General features: G+C 41.2%; 1 protein-coding gene across 3 annotated transcripts in view; it reads left to right on the top strand.

Annotated features, from left to right (window-relative positions):
• The window catches only part of XPO6 (exportin 6), a 110,323-nt gene that overhangs the window by 36,397 nt on the left and 58,285 nt on the right, over window positions 1-15,641 (top strand). For 2 of the 3 annotated variants that reach the window (XM_061208498.1, XM_061208497.1), the window contains exons 2-6: window positions 734-824; window positions 3,796-3,908; window positions 4,723-4,920; window positions 10,002-10,161; window positions 12,129-12,206. In XM_061208498.1, the coding sequence (XP_061064481.1) occupies window positions 734-824; window positions 3,796-3,908; window positions 4,723-4,920; window positions 10,002-10,161; window positions 12,129-12,206 (640 nt within the window). Of the gene's footprint in view, window positions 1-733; window positions 825-3,795; window positions 3,909-4,722; window positions 4,921-10,001; window positions 10,162-12,128; window positions 12,207-15,641 lie in introns of those variants that run through there. The other variant, XM_061208499.1, reaches the window with a different exon arrangement.

Below are 15,641 nucleotides of genomic sequence, written 5' to 3'. Positions count from 1 at the left end.
AGAGGAAGTGGGTTTGGGGCTACGTATGGAAAAGGGAGAGGATGAGCCTTGGGGGCTTAGGGTCCCTCTCCTCTTATTCTCCGCCTGAGTGGTTCTGCTGAGAGTCTGGCTCTCTGTGGGTCTGAGGTTGGGAGGTACTGTCTCATTTTGAGTCCTTGCTCTGCTTGGCTCTTAGCTGCACCTTAATCTCTGTTGGCTGCTCATGTGAGATTGAGAGTTGAGTGGATATTTGGCTCCTGAAGTCCCTTCAGAAAACCCCAGGAATCCATGCAGCAGTTTGACTACAGTTGCTCTGAATTAGAATATGGCTCACTATTCAGACATGGGGCAAATAACATTGTTGACAGATAGTCTATAAGGCACCCTAACCTTTCTGAATCTCTTCACTCTGCCTATTCAGTCAGGGCCAGGGGCTGTTAATTTGCTTTCAGTATGTTTCCAGAATTAAATTTTAAATTATTTGCTCTCTTTTCCTTAGCATAAATAATTGAAAATTGATAGCACGGTAACATGAATTTATAGAGTATACTAAAACTTTGGGTTTTGAGTCAGCTGGGAAATTCCTTGCAGTTTTTCTGGCTTATATCATGTATTTGAAGAATGTTGAACCAAGATGTTTTGAGGAAGTAAATTACTATGGCTGTTGAATGTGACCTGAAGGAACTGAGGAACAGTAGAATTGAAAATACAGTTACTGATTTTTTTTTTTTTTTTTTTCAAATTTCTTTGTTAGGCATCTGAAGAAGCCTCTCTCAGGGCACTGGAAAGTCTGATGACAGAGTTTTTCCACGACTGTACAACCAATGAAAGAAAACGTGAGATAGGTAAGTGAAATGTTGAGTAGTAAAGAGTCGTTTATAACGAAGAGGCCCCAATGGGGAGGAAAGAGTTGGTAGCCTTGATGTTGGCAGCCTGGTCAAGCCTGCATGTTTCCCCTTGAATTCTGGCTCTTTTTAATCCAGTCCTGCTGGTTGGTGGCTGGTGAGGTCTACAAACCTAGCTGCAAGGGCTGTATTCGGCAGAGCCCACTATAATCCATAGTGATGGATTTTCTTTCCTTTGGCCATGTGTGGAAACCCCTCCCCCTGCTTTGCTCTTAATTTTAGCAATGTTAAACTTTTATAAGAAGTCTGTGACTTAATTTAAAGAAAAAACTCATGAAAGCGTTAAAACAAACATGTTTTTGGTGTGTAGAAGTCTATCCTGAACCTCATCTAGTTCCCAGAGATCCTTTAACGGGTGTAACCTTTGGGGCCTTCTTGCTTTTTCCTTATTGCCACTGTTACCGCTCTCATTCTGCAAGTTTTGTTGAATAAAGGCTTCAAACAGCAGAGAGATGTGGGTGTAATTTCAGGTCTTCTGGGAACCTTGGCACCTTCTAGAACCTCTTTTTGAATTTAATACTCACTGACATGCACAATATTCATTAAAGCGTACTGTAAACTAGAAGGTTTATTTAAGTTGTGAGATCTCTGCTTCAGGGACATGCTGCACTGAAGTCCTAGAGTAATCTTTTTCTCTCTCTGAGCCCTCACTTAAGCCCTGAACTTGAAGATGAAAACTGTTTTTCTTGATCCAAACCTCGAGGCTTTCCCCTGTGTGTCTGGCTGCTCTGTACTGACCTTCATTGCTTTCACTTCCTTGGAGGCCTTTTTCTGTGTCTCCAGGTCTCTGCAGAGCCATTTCTATGTCCCACGTGGCTTCTCTAAGTCTTGTTAGCCAGCTGAGTGTTATGGCTGACTTCTGCCCTTGGTCCAAAGCTTGATTAGCGTTTGGATTTTCAGGTGGCCAGTAAACCTTCGGCTGCAGCCCATTTTCCCTTGCATCCTTTGAGTATCACATCAGCTCCTGGTGGATGCAGCTTCTTATCTCTTAATTTTAAATGTGGTGGTCTCTTGTGGGCCTGCCCTGTATATGCCTTCTTTTCTGAGGGACTGTGCTGTAGGGAACCAGAGCGTTTATAAACAGGGGATACTGACGGAAGCTGAGCCCAGTAGATGATCAGGCATCTGGCTTAGAAGATCCCCTCTGCTTGCTTCCCTAGGTTCTCTCTTATTACTCAGTTGGGCTGACCCACCTCTTGCCCCCAGAATGAGCCTCTTGTTAGTTTTACGCTACCAAAGTACCTCATAGTAAAAGTATCTCTGGTGATTTTTACCAAAGGAGGTGAAGGATCTTTCCCTTACATCTAATTTCTCCATAGTCCTGTTTTTAGCTTATAATTGATATGCTTTTGGTTTTTCTCTTAAATTTTGGATTGCAAAGCTAATGTTGTTCACCTCAGTGTTCATGAATTAAAAGTGGAAGCTTTTTAACATATTTTTATTCTAATCTGATTTTTAAATAGTTTTAAATAACCAGATGCTACAAAAGTCTAATTTAAATGCCGGCTAAGGGGAATCCGGGGGTTTGGTAGTAGGCGTGTCTTAGTTCTTTTTGTACCTAGTCTCCATAGCTTTATTTGAGTGTGTGGGCTGGAACCACTTCTTGCTTCTTTTTTGATGTCTTAGGATAAACTAAAGTCTTTCCTAGCTAGGTGGGAGAAAGGAGGGGAGACCTTTTATTATAGGGGCTCCACCCATCCTCCACCAAAAGTGTGTTATTAGTGCTCTAGAGATAGAGCTGTTAGCAGGGAGCCTTAAGAGACAGTCTGGTCATTTCTAAAAGTGGAGAAGGCTGAAGCATCAAAGAGGAGCAGTGATTTGCTTGGGATCAGACTCAGTGAATTAGTGGCAAAGTCTAGAACAGAGCCCAGAGTTCCTTATTTCCAGCCAGAGATCACTCTGGTTGCACTTCACCTCTGGAAGTCATAGAAACTTTTGCTTAATTATAAGAACACACCATCAGCTTCCTTTTATAGGATTTGTAATGAGACTGCCTTGGTGCACTTAGCCTGAGTTGTAGGGCACTGGCAGAGCAGTGACTTTAGGATTAGAACGGGCTGCTGTGCTTGCTGCTTTTCCAAGGGCTTCCTAGAATCTCTCAGGGTTGTTGCCTTTGTATTTTTACCTGCTCTGTGTTATATTTTATGACCAGCGCAGCAGGTCAAGGTGACTAAGGGGCAGCATGTCCGGAAACACAGTGATAGACTCTTAATGCTTGCTGTCTGCCCAGCAGCCTCAGGAGGAAGAAAACCATTTCTAACTGATTTGAGATGGACAGGGTGGTTCCTGGCAGCTCCCATGACTGCTGCTCTTATTTGCCAACTTGTGGGTGATATTTTAAAATAAAACCAACTCAGATGAAGAGTTAGCCATCTTGAATTCTCTTGCATTTTTTCCAATCCTGTATTTATAAGATTAGTCTTAATTTTTTCTTTTCCTACTTTTCTGGCCATCACTCTGTGTGTGTGTGTGTGTGTGTGTGTATAAGTGTGTAAGACCAGTGTTGAGTGAGTGGTGAGGAGGTAATATATAGCTGTACTCCAGATGATGTAAGTTACCAGTTGGCCATCATTTGTAAGGTAAAAATGATACTCTTATATCCGTCTACACATTAGGTTAAGAATTTCAGCAGTGGAAGTTTCTCTGCCTAAAAAAGTGCCCATAAAAAAAAGGTGTCCGTAGCTAGATTATTGTTATTTAGGTGTCAGTGTTCATGGTCACCTCAGAGTCAGAAAAATATTGTATGCTTTGTCCTTTCTATCTTGAAGAATCAGCTGGATTTTGTAGTTGGTTTTGACATCATTACATTATGTGGAGAGAGGTGTGTTTAAAAAAAATAATAAGACAGCCAGCCTTATATTAATTTTGTGTATTTTCATAGCCTTCTCTTGTTGCTATTTAACTTTTCCAGAGGAACTTCTTAATAACTTTGCTCAGCAAATAGGAGCCTGGAGATTCTGCCTGTATTTTCTCTCCAGCACTAGGAATGACTATGTAATGATGTACAGTTTAACGGTTTTTGAGGTAAGTTGTCAGATACTTTTATACTATTCTGAAGAGTATTTTTTAGTCACATTGCCTTGTTATTGGCACTAGACTTTAGTTTTGATGTGTACATGGCTGGGAAATAGTGGTAACTCAGCTCAGGGGCTTCTTCCCACATACTGCCTTTGTCAAGATGTCAGGTTTTCCAGGGCGCCTTTCCATCTTCAGCACCAAAAGGTAAGATAGGTGAGGTCGGGAGGTCATTTGTGGTAACATATAACTTTTCCTTCCATGTTTTCATTTAAAAGAGAAAGATGATTAAAGAAAAACAGTTGGGAGGAGGGATGATACCCATTATACCATCATCCCAACCACAAAAATCTTCATTTATTTCAACTCTCTTCCAATCATTGCCTTCCTGTGCACACTTTTTTTCAAAAAACCTAATTATAATCATATTGCTCACTTCATTTTGCATTGTTTTTTTCCCCCCACTTACCTTTATATTATATTCCTATAAGTGGTTGTACCATTATTCACCAAGCCATTTTCCTATTCTTACATTAAAGTTGTTTCTGTCATTATTTTTTGGTAGAGACAATGGTGTTATAGAAAGTTTTTGCACCTACACCTTTTTGTTTCTGTTAAATTATGTAGCTGTTAAATTATGTTCCTAGGAATGGGATTGTTGTATCATAAAATTTGAATATTTTATTATTCTCATTGCCAAATTGCTCCAAACCCTTGTTTAAAAGCAGAGTTTCTTGTTTGAGGGAGATAGCTACTGTTGGATGAAAACCAGTTTGTTTTGTGTATAGATTGTTAACTTACAAGATGTATACTTGTTTTTCAGAATCTGATCAATAAAATGTGGCTTGGGGTCCCATCTCAGGATAAGATGGAAATCCGTAGCTGCCTGCCCAAACTCCTCTTGGCTCACCACAAAACCCTACCTTACTTCATCCGGAACAAGCTCTGCAAAGTGATTGTTGACATTGGCCGTCAAGATTGGCCCATGTTCTACCATGACTTTTTTACTAACATTTTACAGGTAAGGAGATAACCTACGGAAACTTTATCTTGTAAATAATTTGTTTGAAGAAGTGATTATTTTCTTGTCTTGAAGACAATTTTTAAGATGAGCGTTTTGGAACTGCAGTGGTGAGGTCATTGTGGGGTGGATTATCTCATTCACTTAACCTTGTGTTCCTGAGACATGCTGTACCTTGGTGCAGTGGAGAAGGTGGGGGATGGGGAGCCCCAATCACTTTGTTAACCTCTTGTGAAATTTTGTCCAGCAAGTATTTGAAAGCCTGTTAGGTACTGTGCCAGGTGTTGGGTGCCAGGATGAGGCCTTCGATAGTTATAGTTTAGTGGGGAGAAAGCGATGGAAATAATAATTACCCAACAATATGTTAATGTCTGTAGTGGAGTATTGTGCCGAGTGCAGTGAGGACACAGCATTTAGACTCAAGGAGCTGAGGTGTTTTCAGTGTTGTTGGTGATGAGATGCGAGGTGGTGGCTTGAGTGGTAGAGTGAGAGGCTAGGCTGACGGACAGGGCCAGAGCAGGGAGGGCTTTGCGTTTGCAGGGGGCGTCAGTGTTTAATTCATAGTCCTTACTCGAGAACTAATGAAAAGTTTGGAGAAGGGAGACAACGTGGCCACATGTTTATGTTGGAGTGACGACTTTAGCAGCAGTGTGGAGTCTGGATTGCAGAGGGGTGAGGCCAGAGCGAAGGAGGCCTGGAAGGCTGCTGCTGGAGAAGTCTGAGTGAGCCGAGGGGCCTGAGCCAAGCCGGGGCTTACCTGCTGGACAGCAGCGAGGCACGGAGGAGGCTTTGGGCAGGGACTAGGTTGTAGGGAGGAGGGAAGGAGGAAGCTAGAATGCCTTCCAAGTTCCTGGCTCAGATGGCAGATTTTCTAGGCCAGGGATGAAGGAGGAGGAAATGTGTTTGGGTAGAAGATGGTGAATTCAGTTTGGCAGAAAATGCATTTAAGATTTGCGTGTTCCTTCTGTGCACGTCTAGGGAGACATTAGGAAATGTGGATCTGGAGTTCAGGATTTGGAAGTCATCAGGGAATAGGTGGGACCTAAAAGCCAAGAGGGCGATGCTTTTGTTCATTTGACTCCTGTGATAAAGTTGGAAACGTTTATATTATCGAGGCAGTCTTGGGTATGTAGGAAATGGGTATTATGTACAGATTATAGAAATAAAATTCTTTGAAAATTGGTTATAGTCTTAGTGACGGCAGAATCTTCCGGAACAATACCATTTTCTAATGTTCTGCTTGCTCTCCCTGCAAACCGTTTGAATGATGCAGCAATTTAAAAAATTCAGCATCCATATTGCTTCTTTTGGATTGCCTCTCAAGGTGGCACAGAAATTCTTCATTCAATATTATTTTGTTTTGTATGGTGATTCATTTATCTAGAGATTTATTGAATTGATATTGTAAAGGAGATTCATGCATTTATTCCATAAACTATTTGTTGAATACCAGCCATGTACTAATAACTAGGTTCGTGGGGGGGTATAGTAATGAACAAATAGCTGCCTTCATGGAGCTTATAATCCCAAGGGGGAGGCATCAGTAAACAATAAGCAGATAAATTCTTTCAGGTAGGTATAAGTATTGTGAGAAAACTAAATCTAGGGTGAGGAGGAGGGAATATCAGGGGTGTTATTTAGATGGGATGATCATAGAAGCCTTTTCTGAGAAGCAGACTTTTGAGCAGAAACTGAGTGAAAGTGATGGAGTGAGCCATGTGGGCTTCCAGGGTAACAGTGTTGTAGGCAGAGGGAATAACAGTGCAAAGAACCCGAGGAATGGCGAGGAGGCGGGGAGCCTGGAGTGGTGGGTTAGGAGGCCAGAGGCTTTGCTGGCTCTCTCTGACACACTTGCTTTCACTCCAAGTTGAAAAGCAGTTGTGGTAAGTCTCCATGGCTCTCTAAGAGGGAGCCAGGAAGTCCACGGAGATGGAAAGAACCAGGAAGGTGGGGGGGGGGTCTGAGTGGATTCCATCCTGGGTTGGTCAGTGGTGTGTCTTGTGTGAAGCAGCAAGAATGTGAGCCAGACAGAGAGCCGAGTCCTGTCGGCAGCAGTGAGGAGAAACCATGTTTTCGCCCAGCTGGGATCATTTCCTTCGATGCAAAGCAGACATTTCTTGTCTTCCCATGAAGTATGATTAATGATGATAAATGAGAATTCGGAAGAGCATTTTTAGGTGAGGTGCTCATGGAGATTTCAAAAGGGTAGCTGTCTTCCTCTCTTCGCCACCACCTCCCGCTTTCCACCCTTCAGAAATGACTCCTTTCACCTCATGCAGCCTTCATGACTTTGAAACACCCCATAGTGGAAGGGGCACTGGACTGGGAGGCAGTGGGTTTGGGGTCTGTGTCCATTTTTGTCACAAATCACCTTGATTTTAGTAACTCCTATGTGAGCCTCCGTTTCCTTCTGTGCACAATGAGAGGATTGGACTAAGTGATCTTTAAAATTCTTTCCAGTTGTATTATTCCCCGCTTCTTATTCATGCATGAGAACCAGTCAGTGGCATGAAAGCCATGTCAAGAACGATTGGTGCTAAATTGCTGACATTTCTGATAATGATAATAAAGAAAATCTTTTCTTTAGGCATTGGTAAACAAGACCAAACTGGTTCTGGAATCAACTTCATAATTATATAATCTGTTGATTAACCCATCTGAAAGGTTTTTTTGGCTTAGTTCCATTATGGTCTGCAGTCTGGGGTGCATAGCCTTTTTTTTTTTTTTTTTTTTTTTTTTTAATTCTGTAACGTTTGGCCTGGGGCATCTGTGCAGTTTATGCCATAATTATGATGACCACCATACCAGGCAAAGAGGAGTTGATTTGGGGCCCCAGAAAGATACTTGCAGTTCTGTGTGTTGGTTATAGCCTTTCTAGGCCATTGGAGAAGGAATTGTTGAAGTCAGAACCGACCCCTGTTCTCCCCACCTCCCCCCCGCCTGCACTAGCACGTACATCACACCTTTCTAGAGTCTGTTCTTCGGAGTCCTGGAATCTGCTGAGCTGGACTTCTGGTCACATTGTGCGTGGGGCCAGATACTTAAGGGGCAAGCATTGAAAAGAAGCATAGAAAGAATTTTGATGTTTCTTCTCTGATTGGCTGGTATGATAAAAATTTCTGAAGCTAACACTAAGGACCTGAACTTGATTTGCAACCTGAAGGTGCTTATTCTCTATTAAAATAAATTGCAGAGATTACCTATGTCATGAGCTTTAATTATGTATGTGAAGATGGTGAAAGGAGACACTCTTTTAATAAAAAGCTTTCTGGAAACAAAGCTAGTGAGAAGGAAAATTACACATTTTATCAGGCTGTTCTTTCAAGTAAAGAATAACTTTCATTTTCAGCCAGCTTCTTGCCTGACTCTCTTCCCTTCTCCCAAATGATGAGAGAAAGGAGGACCTTTAAGATACGTTTTCCATACTGTAGGGATTTTTTATTTCTGGAGAGCACAGAAGCATTTCATATGTACAGGAAAGTATTGCCCAGTGGAATATTTGGTAATGAGTCATTCCCAGCTGAGAGAGTAAGAATGAGGTCTTGGGGGAAAATAGAGACAAAAGGGGTGGAACAGAAAGAAGGAAATGAAAGGAGAGAAGTAATGGAAATCTTTTAAAATACAGATTGATAATCCAAAGGTGTCTGAATGAAAAGGGATGCTTATAAAGTTCTATTCACTTTATCATGTAAAGAAAAATTGTTAGAGGAGGGATTTCCTGTTTCTCCCCTACTGCATTATCTGAATTTTAAGTCGGTGTTAGAAGCAGCCCGAACTTGTAGCGCATGAAGGGAAAACTTGTGGAGGATGTACTTGAAGTGTTAGCTGATTTAATAGAGAGCATTTTCAACACACTATTACTTGCTGCTGAGGGCAGTTGAATTTCTCTTTAAGTTCCCAATGTTGAGTCCTGCTCTTTGGGGATGTGCTTTTCCTTGGTCTGCGATGGGAAGAGTTGTTTTCAAGGGACAGGAAAGTGCCCTGTGGTTTTTTTTTTTTTTTTTTTTTTTTCCCTGTGTTTTTTGAAGTGGAGAATATCCTTTCTATCTGGGTGTAGTTCCTGGTGACATCCTCTTCCCTAAGGCTTATATTTTATAGATTGAGTAAATAAAAAACTTATTTTTATCAGGGAATGAACTACATTTAAAGTTAATTATGATTAAAGAAAATGGTCAAGTTTTTTTTAAATTTGTTTGCTTTTTCATAGATTGTAGCATATAACCCAATAGGATTTTAATGATACCTTGATTACTTTTTACCGTTTCTGGAAACTAAAAAATAAATGCTTTGAATTTTGTGAAATTGATAAGAAAGATATAAGTAGTGTTATGCTGTTGAAAGTGTACCTTTTTTTCTGTCTCTTGTTTAAGGAAACTTTCTTATGGCATAGTGGATATTGCAGGTGATAGAAAAAGTACCTTAATTTGCTACGTAGATATTTGCAAAGTCCTAACCGTATCAGTATCATAGTTTAATGACGTGTATGTGTGTTTCTGCTCTGCCACGTGTTTAATCTTGAACTTTTATGAAGCATTCAAAGCTTGGAATTGTAAACTTGATTTAACACCTGAATGTTGGAAAGATATCACAAATTGGTTTACACATACCGAAATCACTAATATAGTAACCTGGGCAGAGTAACCAAGGCTCTGTTGGGAGTATGGACATGTATAAAAATCGCCATGTTAGGTGTAAAAGAGCATTGTTTTCTTGTTGTTTTTAAGTTCATGGTGTTACTTAGAATTTTGTCTTTAAAATAAGATGAGAATATATTTTGAATGGTTAAAAAGGTACGTAAGTGTACTCGGTCATTTTTCTAAAGGTTTGATTTATGTAGCCTGTTCATGTAAGATTAAACACAGAGGTACAGTTGACATTCCGTATCCATAGGATTTGAACCCTCCTGTATGAGGGCTGACCGCACTACACCATTGAATATAAGGGACTTGAGCATCCTTGGATTTTGGTATCCCCCATGGATACCGAGGGACGACTGTACTTAATAGATTCACCATTCGTCAGTCTTCTTTGTACCTTAATTAGCCAGGCACTCTGCTCAGAAACTTACTTTTTCCTGGCAGTTGATCCAGTCCCCTGTGACAACTCCCCTCGGGCTGATCATGTTGAAGACAACTTCAGAAGAGCTGGCTTGTCCCCGTGAGGACCTCAGCGTGGCTCGGAAGGAGGAGTTGCGAAAGCTGCTGCTGGAACAGGTGCAGACGGTGCTTGGGCTACTGACAGGTGAGCAGCTGGGTGGCAGCAGAAGCCAGAGGCCTGCCTGCAGATGCCCGGAGTGCAGGCCCTGGCACTCAGAATTTTTGAGCAGTTGCCTTAGCTGTTACTGAGACCGAACGTAAAAACAGAAAGAATGTGGTGCCATATTCCCAGCACCTAGCCCAGTATCTAGCACAGGATAGGGTCTCAAAAAATGTTTGTAATTTATTTCCCTTTTAAAGTCTTTCATTATTTGGTCCTCACTATAGCCATGATTAATGCGGTATAGACCAGGTCATAGGAATGTGATTGAAATGCTGATTACTGCATTCTAAGTAAGGTGGGTGGCAGGCACTTTATTTAAGATGATTTGAATTTAAATCAGGAGAAGTTGGAGGAGGAGGAGGAAGATGTGAACATTTCAAATTCTGAGTAGGGAAGTGAGACCAGGCGTGGAGTCAGCACCCTGTGCGCCAGGTTGTAGTTGTATGTAGCGTTTGCTTCGTCATCTGGTCTGTTGCGTTAGAGCCTCGTGACTATGAGTGAAGAGTAAGAATAAACAGAAAGCAAACTGCAGAATGAGACAGGAAGGTAGGAAGAGAACGGAGCCCCTGTGTCTCAAGGGCGACAGGGCGAGGGCCGTGCCCGCTGTGCTGCCGGTGGAGCTGCTGGTTCTGAGGTGCAGGGGCGGTGTTGGGCCATGAGGCCAAGCCGCGCGCTGGAGGGAGTGTTGTAGGGACAAGAAGGGTCTCTATCTCCAGCTCTTCTACTCAGGCTGCTTCTTGGATATCTAGGGACTTTTTTTTTTTTTTTGCATGTGTTACAAAAGCGGTCGTCATGAGGTGGGCACTTAAAATTGGTTATAAGAGTGTTTTGATTAAAAGTAAACTTGCCATTTACCCCCCATCCTTCCCCAAATCCCTAGGGGAAACCCAAACCTCAGAGCATTTATTCATTCAAAGCATATTTATTGACATCCCCAACTAGTTGTTAAATTTCTAGAGTTAGGGACCATGTCTGACATCTCTGTGTCCTACTTTTGCGGACACTAAAATTTTTTGAATTGAGATATAATTCACGTATCATATAATCTACCATTTTAAAGTGTACCAGCTCAGTGGTTTTTAACATAGTCACAAGGTTGTGCTACTATCACATTGTCTAATTCCAGAACATTTTCATCACCCCAACCTCTGGCAACCATTAGTGTATTATCTGTCTCTGGATTTTCCTATTTGGACTTTTCATAAAAATAGAATCATAGAATATGTGACCTTTTGTGTCTAGCTTCTTTTACTTAACATGATATTTTCAATGTTTTCCATGTTATAATATTAAATATTTTGAGAACAAAATATTTTTAAAAGCTTTTATGATCATCTTATATGCCAGGTTCTGTAAGGAGATATAAAGAGGAATAAAACATAGTCCCTGCCCTCTAGTAATGTATACTCTAGTAGGGGAGAAAGACAATGTGTTAAGAGTTATGGTAGAGGTATGTTTTATGTGCAGGCAAAACTGAGCAGGGAAGACTTCCTGGAGGAGGTGACAGCTGAGTGGAATTCTGAGAGACAAACAGGTAGCAGTTAGTCTGGTGAAAGGTCAAGTTGGATTGGAAGGGGGAGAGCAGTTCAGAGGTTAAGAAGGAGAACACATGAGAAAGGAACAGCTAGTAAATAGTGCAGCGTGATGAAGCCTTTGTGTGGGGTGGGGGTGAGGCCTGACGGGGAGAGCAGAGGCCAGATGCCGAGATTGTGCGGATGGTACTGTTGACTGGTGAGGAGCATGAGAATATTAGTGGCAGGTTTGTGGGGAAAGATAAATTGAGTTTGGAATATCCAAGTGGTGTTGTCCAGAAAAAGCAGTTAGACATAGAGATAGATGTTTAAATACTGATTCTTGATCAAATATATCAATACATTGTTTTTCTAAATCTGATTTTTATATGTTAGGTTTTATTTCTCTCTTAAACTCAGTTTCTCCTTTCTTTGTAGGTATCTTGGAGACTGTCTGGGACAAACACAGCGTGACTGCTGCCACCCCACCACCATCCCCGACCTCAGGAGAAAGTGGTATGGTCTGCACCACACATTGTGTTCCTCTTTTTAAATGCAGTTGGGGTCTCAGCAGGGTAACAATTGCTTATCTATGCCAGACACAGATGCACATTCTTCCTTAATCTATTTTTGGCCTCTCTGCCCTTGTCTTCTGAGTAGCTGACTTTCTTAGTTCCTTGTAAGTACTTGTACTTTCTAATATAATATTTTGAACAACATAGCTTGTTTCTTCCTTGCCCATCAGGAAGGTGGCACCTTCAGCTTATGACTGCTGTCCCTCCTGGCTTATTTTTCCCTTTTTCTCATATTTCATGGCTGTATTGCTCATGCTGAGGTTGGTATGAGCCTGTGGGCGTGATGTGTCTGCTTTGCAGTCATGCAGGGGTCAGGTCATAGGAGGTGGGTGGCAGCCCGAAGGAGGGGACGTGGGCATGTGGAGTGCTTACTTCCTCATGGGCTCAGGGAAAAGTCATCTTGGCCTGGACAGATTGGGAGCCAGTGTGCAGTAATCAGCATTGACTTTACAAAAGTTCGGATTCATTTGATAAAGTGTGGGCATATTTACAGCGGCCATTAAATAGTTTACTGGTGGCTAGTTATTGTCCATAGTTATATTAATAACTGTTTCCAAAGTCAGAGTGCAGTTCACCTAAAAATGGCTACTTTCAAGGATGGATGGAAAGAGGAAATTGTGTCTGAGCAGGAACTTTTAGTTTCTAAATGGCTTCTGTTTACATTAAATGATCACAAATGCTTTTCAAGTAGAGTACATCCTGTGAAATGGCACATACTACTTCCTCTACTGTAAAGGTTGATGTGGCTAATGAGAAATGTTTCCTCATCTTTCTCCTTTACCTCAAGGAAGTAGGCTGTTGAAATCAGACATCTCTGAGCCCTAGCTGTTTCATGTAGCCTGTTGTTAATATGTGGAAGTTGAAATTCTTGCAGAGTTACTGTAGAATTGAAAATACATCATGAAGTTTTGAGGACTGCTTACAGTTTACTAATTTATTTCAATTCTGTTTATCATACTTGGATTAAAAACTGTTAGAGAGTCATTTGTCATACTTCTTAGGTTAAAAACTATTACAGAGTTCTAGAGTATATTAGAAGCCTACAGGAAATTGAACTTTATTTGTATTTGGTGGCAAACCTTCATTTTCAAAGTGGATATTTGAGGTGACTTAGCAGATTTATATTTTGCAATATTTGAATGATTAAAGAAAAAATTGCAAAGATGCAGAGATTTGATTTTTGAGTATACACCTTGGAATCTCTTGCAGTTTGGCTGATCTTAAAATTTGTCATCTCAGGAATTCCCTGGTGGTCCAATGGTTAGGACTCCGTGCTCTCACTGCCGAGGGCCCGGGTTCAATCCCTGGTGGGGGAGCTAGAATCCCACAAGCCGTGTGGTGTGGCCAAAAAAAAAAAAAAAATTTGTCATCTCATTTCAATAGTAGTTTGCAAAAATTGGTTCTTTTGATAGTTGAATACTATCTTAGTATCCAGGTTAAGTGAGCAGCAGCAGTTTACTTTAGTAAAACTTGTTTTTCTAATATCGTTTTCCAGTACCAAAAGCTGTGAGCTTTAGTTGGCTTCTTTCAGGTACATGTTCTGAGCTAACTCAGTTTATACTTTGATAGACTTATATCCTGGAGGCCACGTTGGAGAATATTAGATAATACAAATCAAAAATAAATGCTTGACTCTTTCATGTGTTGCCTAGGTTTTGTTTATGAGGTTAGGGGAAATAAAATAAGAACTCAGCTGACATTCCATATAAACAAAACCTAAAAATATGATGAGTGCTTTTTGAGAGTTGCCTCTTAGACACTATTAAAATTTTTGAAGTCTTGAATATTAGTATTTGAGAAAAAGCAAAATAAATTGAGACTGGTGGGGGGGTGGACTAGGGAGTTAAGTAAGCTTTTAAGTTGGTACACTTCCTTTTTTAAAAAAAAAATTGCATGTTCACTTGTTAACTCTATGAGAGTTGTGAGTGAAGTCATCAGATCTTGCTTCACTATATGGGCAGTGCTAATGATTTAATCAACATTTATTTTGATGCTTTTGCTCAACTGCCTTTGTGCCCTTAAGACACCAAGTTAAGTGGTAAAATGTCTAGAAAATTCTTTAGCTCTCTTGACTGTGAGTTCAGTTTTATAGAGGAAATTCTGAGAAACCATGGGGCCCAGTGAATAAACTCAGATAATTCCTAAACATACCCCATCAGCAGTCCCTGCCAGACTCTCACTGCCCTGCCCAGCTGCCCATCAGACTTGGCCCTGTGGGCTTTTGGTCTCTTTTCTCATATGTTTTCTTGTAATGTCATTTTCTGTCTGATCACTTTCAAAGAATAAAACCCAGGGACTAGTCCCTGCAACAACTGCTCTAACAGTCTGGTTATAGAAAAAGTTTTGATGGGTGTGTGTAGTTTATTTCTCAGAATAGTTCCCCAAATTATTGCCTCATCTCCTAAACTCACCTCACTAGACCAGAATCCTGTGAAATTGATGATGGTTTTCTCTCTTATTTACAAAAAGGAAGCTGGGGTTCATGGCGGGTGACTTGCCAGAGGTCACATCACCAGTGAGGGGTGGGACAGTGACGTGAACCCATCATTCCCAGTCGAGGCGCACTGTCTTTCTTCTAAGTTTGCTGTCTCGGTCACTCTCACCATTTCTGCCCGCCTCCTCCTTCCCCTGGTTGAGTCCTGGCTCGCTGCTTACTTGGTTTACCTTCTCTGACCTTGGATGTCCTCTCTGTAGAAGAGCAACTCTGCTCTGAGGAGTGAGTGAGGGGAGGTGTGGATGTACCGTCTGTATGCCGTGGTGCGGCTTCCTTCTGCGCTCGTGCAGCCTCAGCCCTCTTCCTTAGTTACTCTCCTCTTGTCCTCGCTTCTTTTTGCTTGGAAAATGGGAAAAAAAGTGAACAAAACGAAATTACATAAATACTGTAGTTCTGAGCTAGCTTTGATTGTTCTGTAATAAAAATTAAGGGACCATATCGTTATTGCACAGATGGTATTTAGTTTTAAATATAAATGTGTATATATACTGGCTATGGAAAGTTTTTTAGGGTGAAGATGTCTTAGCCCTAATCGATTGCGACCAGTTTACACCTTCCGGGTTTTTTCCCAAACTCTTTACAAGATGTACATGTTCGTGTACTTGCAGATCTTTTCACCTGTAGAAAAATGGGACTTGGGATCACAACTCTTGTGATCTTGTTTCCTCCTCCCAAAGGTTCCTTAAAAAGAGTTTCTCCCCATTTTACTGGACTGAGACTACAGTTAGGTCGGAGGATCTTAGTTGGGGTGATTTAGCCCTGCAGGGGATATTTGGCAATGTGGAGAAATTTTTTGGTTAACATAACTGAAGAAAGAGTACTACTGGCATCTGGTGAGTGGAGGCCAGGGATGCTGCTAAATACCCTTCAGTGCACAGAACA

This window comes from Eubalaena glacialis, chromosome 13 (assembly GCF_028564815.1).
Source record: "Eubalaena glacialis isolate mEubGla1 chromosome 13, mEubGla1.1.hap2.+ XY, whole genome shotgun sequence".
Lineage (NCBI taxonomy): Eukaryota > Metazoa > Chordata > Mammalia > Artiodactyla > Balaenidae > Eubalaena > Eubalaena glacialis.
The sequence above is the reverse complement of the archived record's forward strand: the minus strand, read 5'-3'. Positions and strand labels throughout refer to the sequence as shown.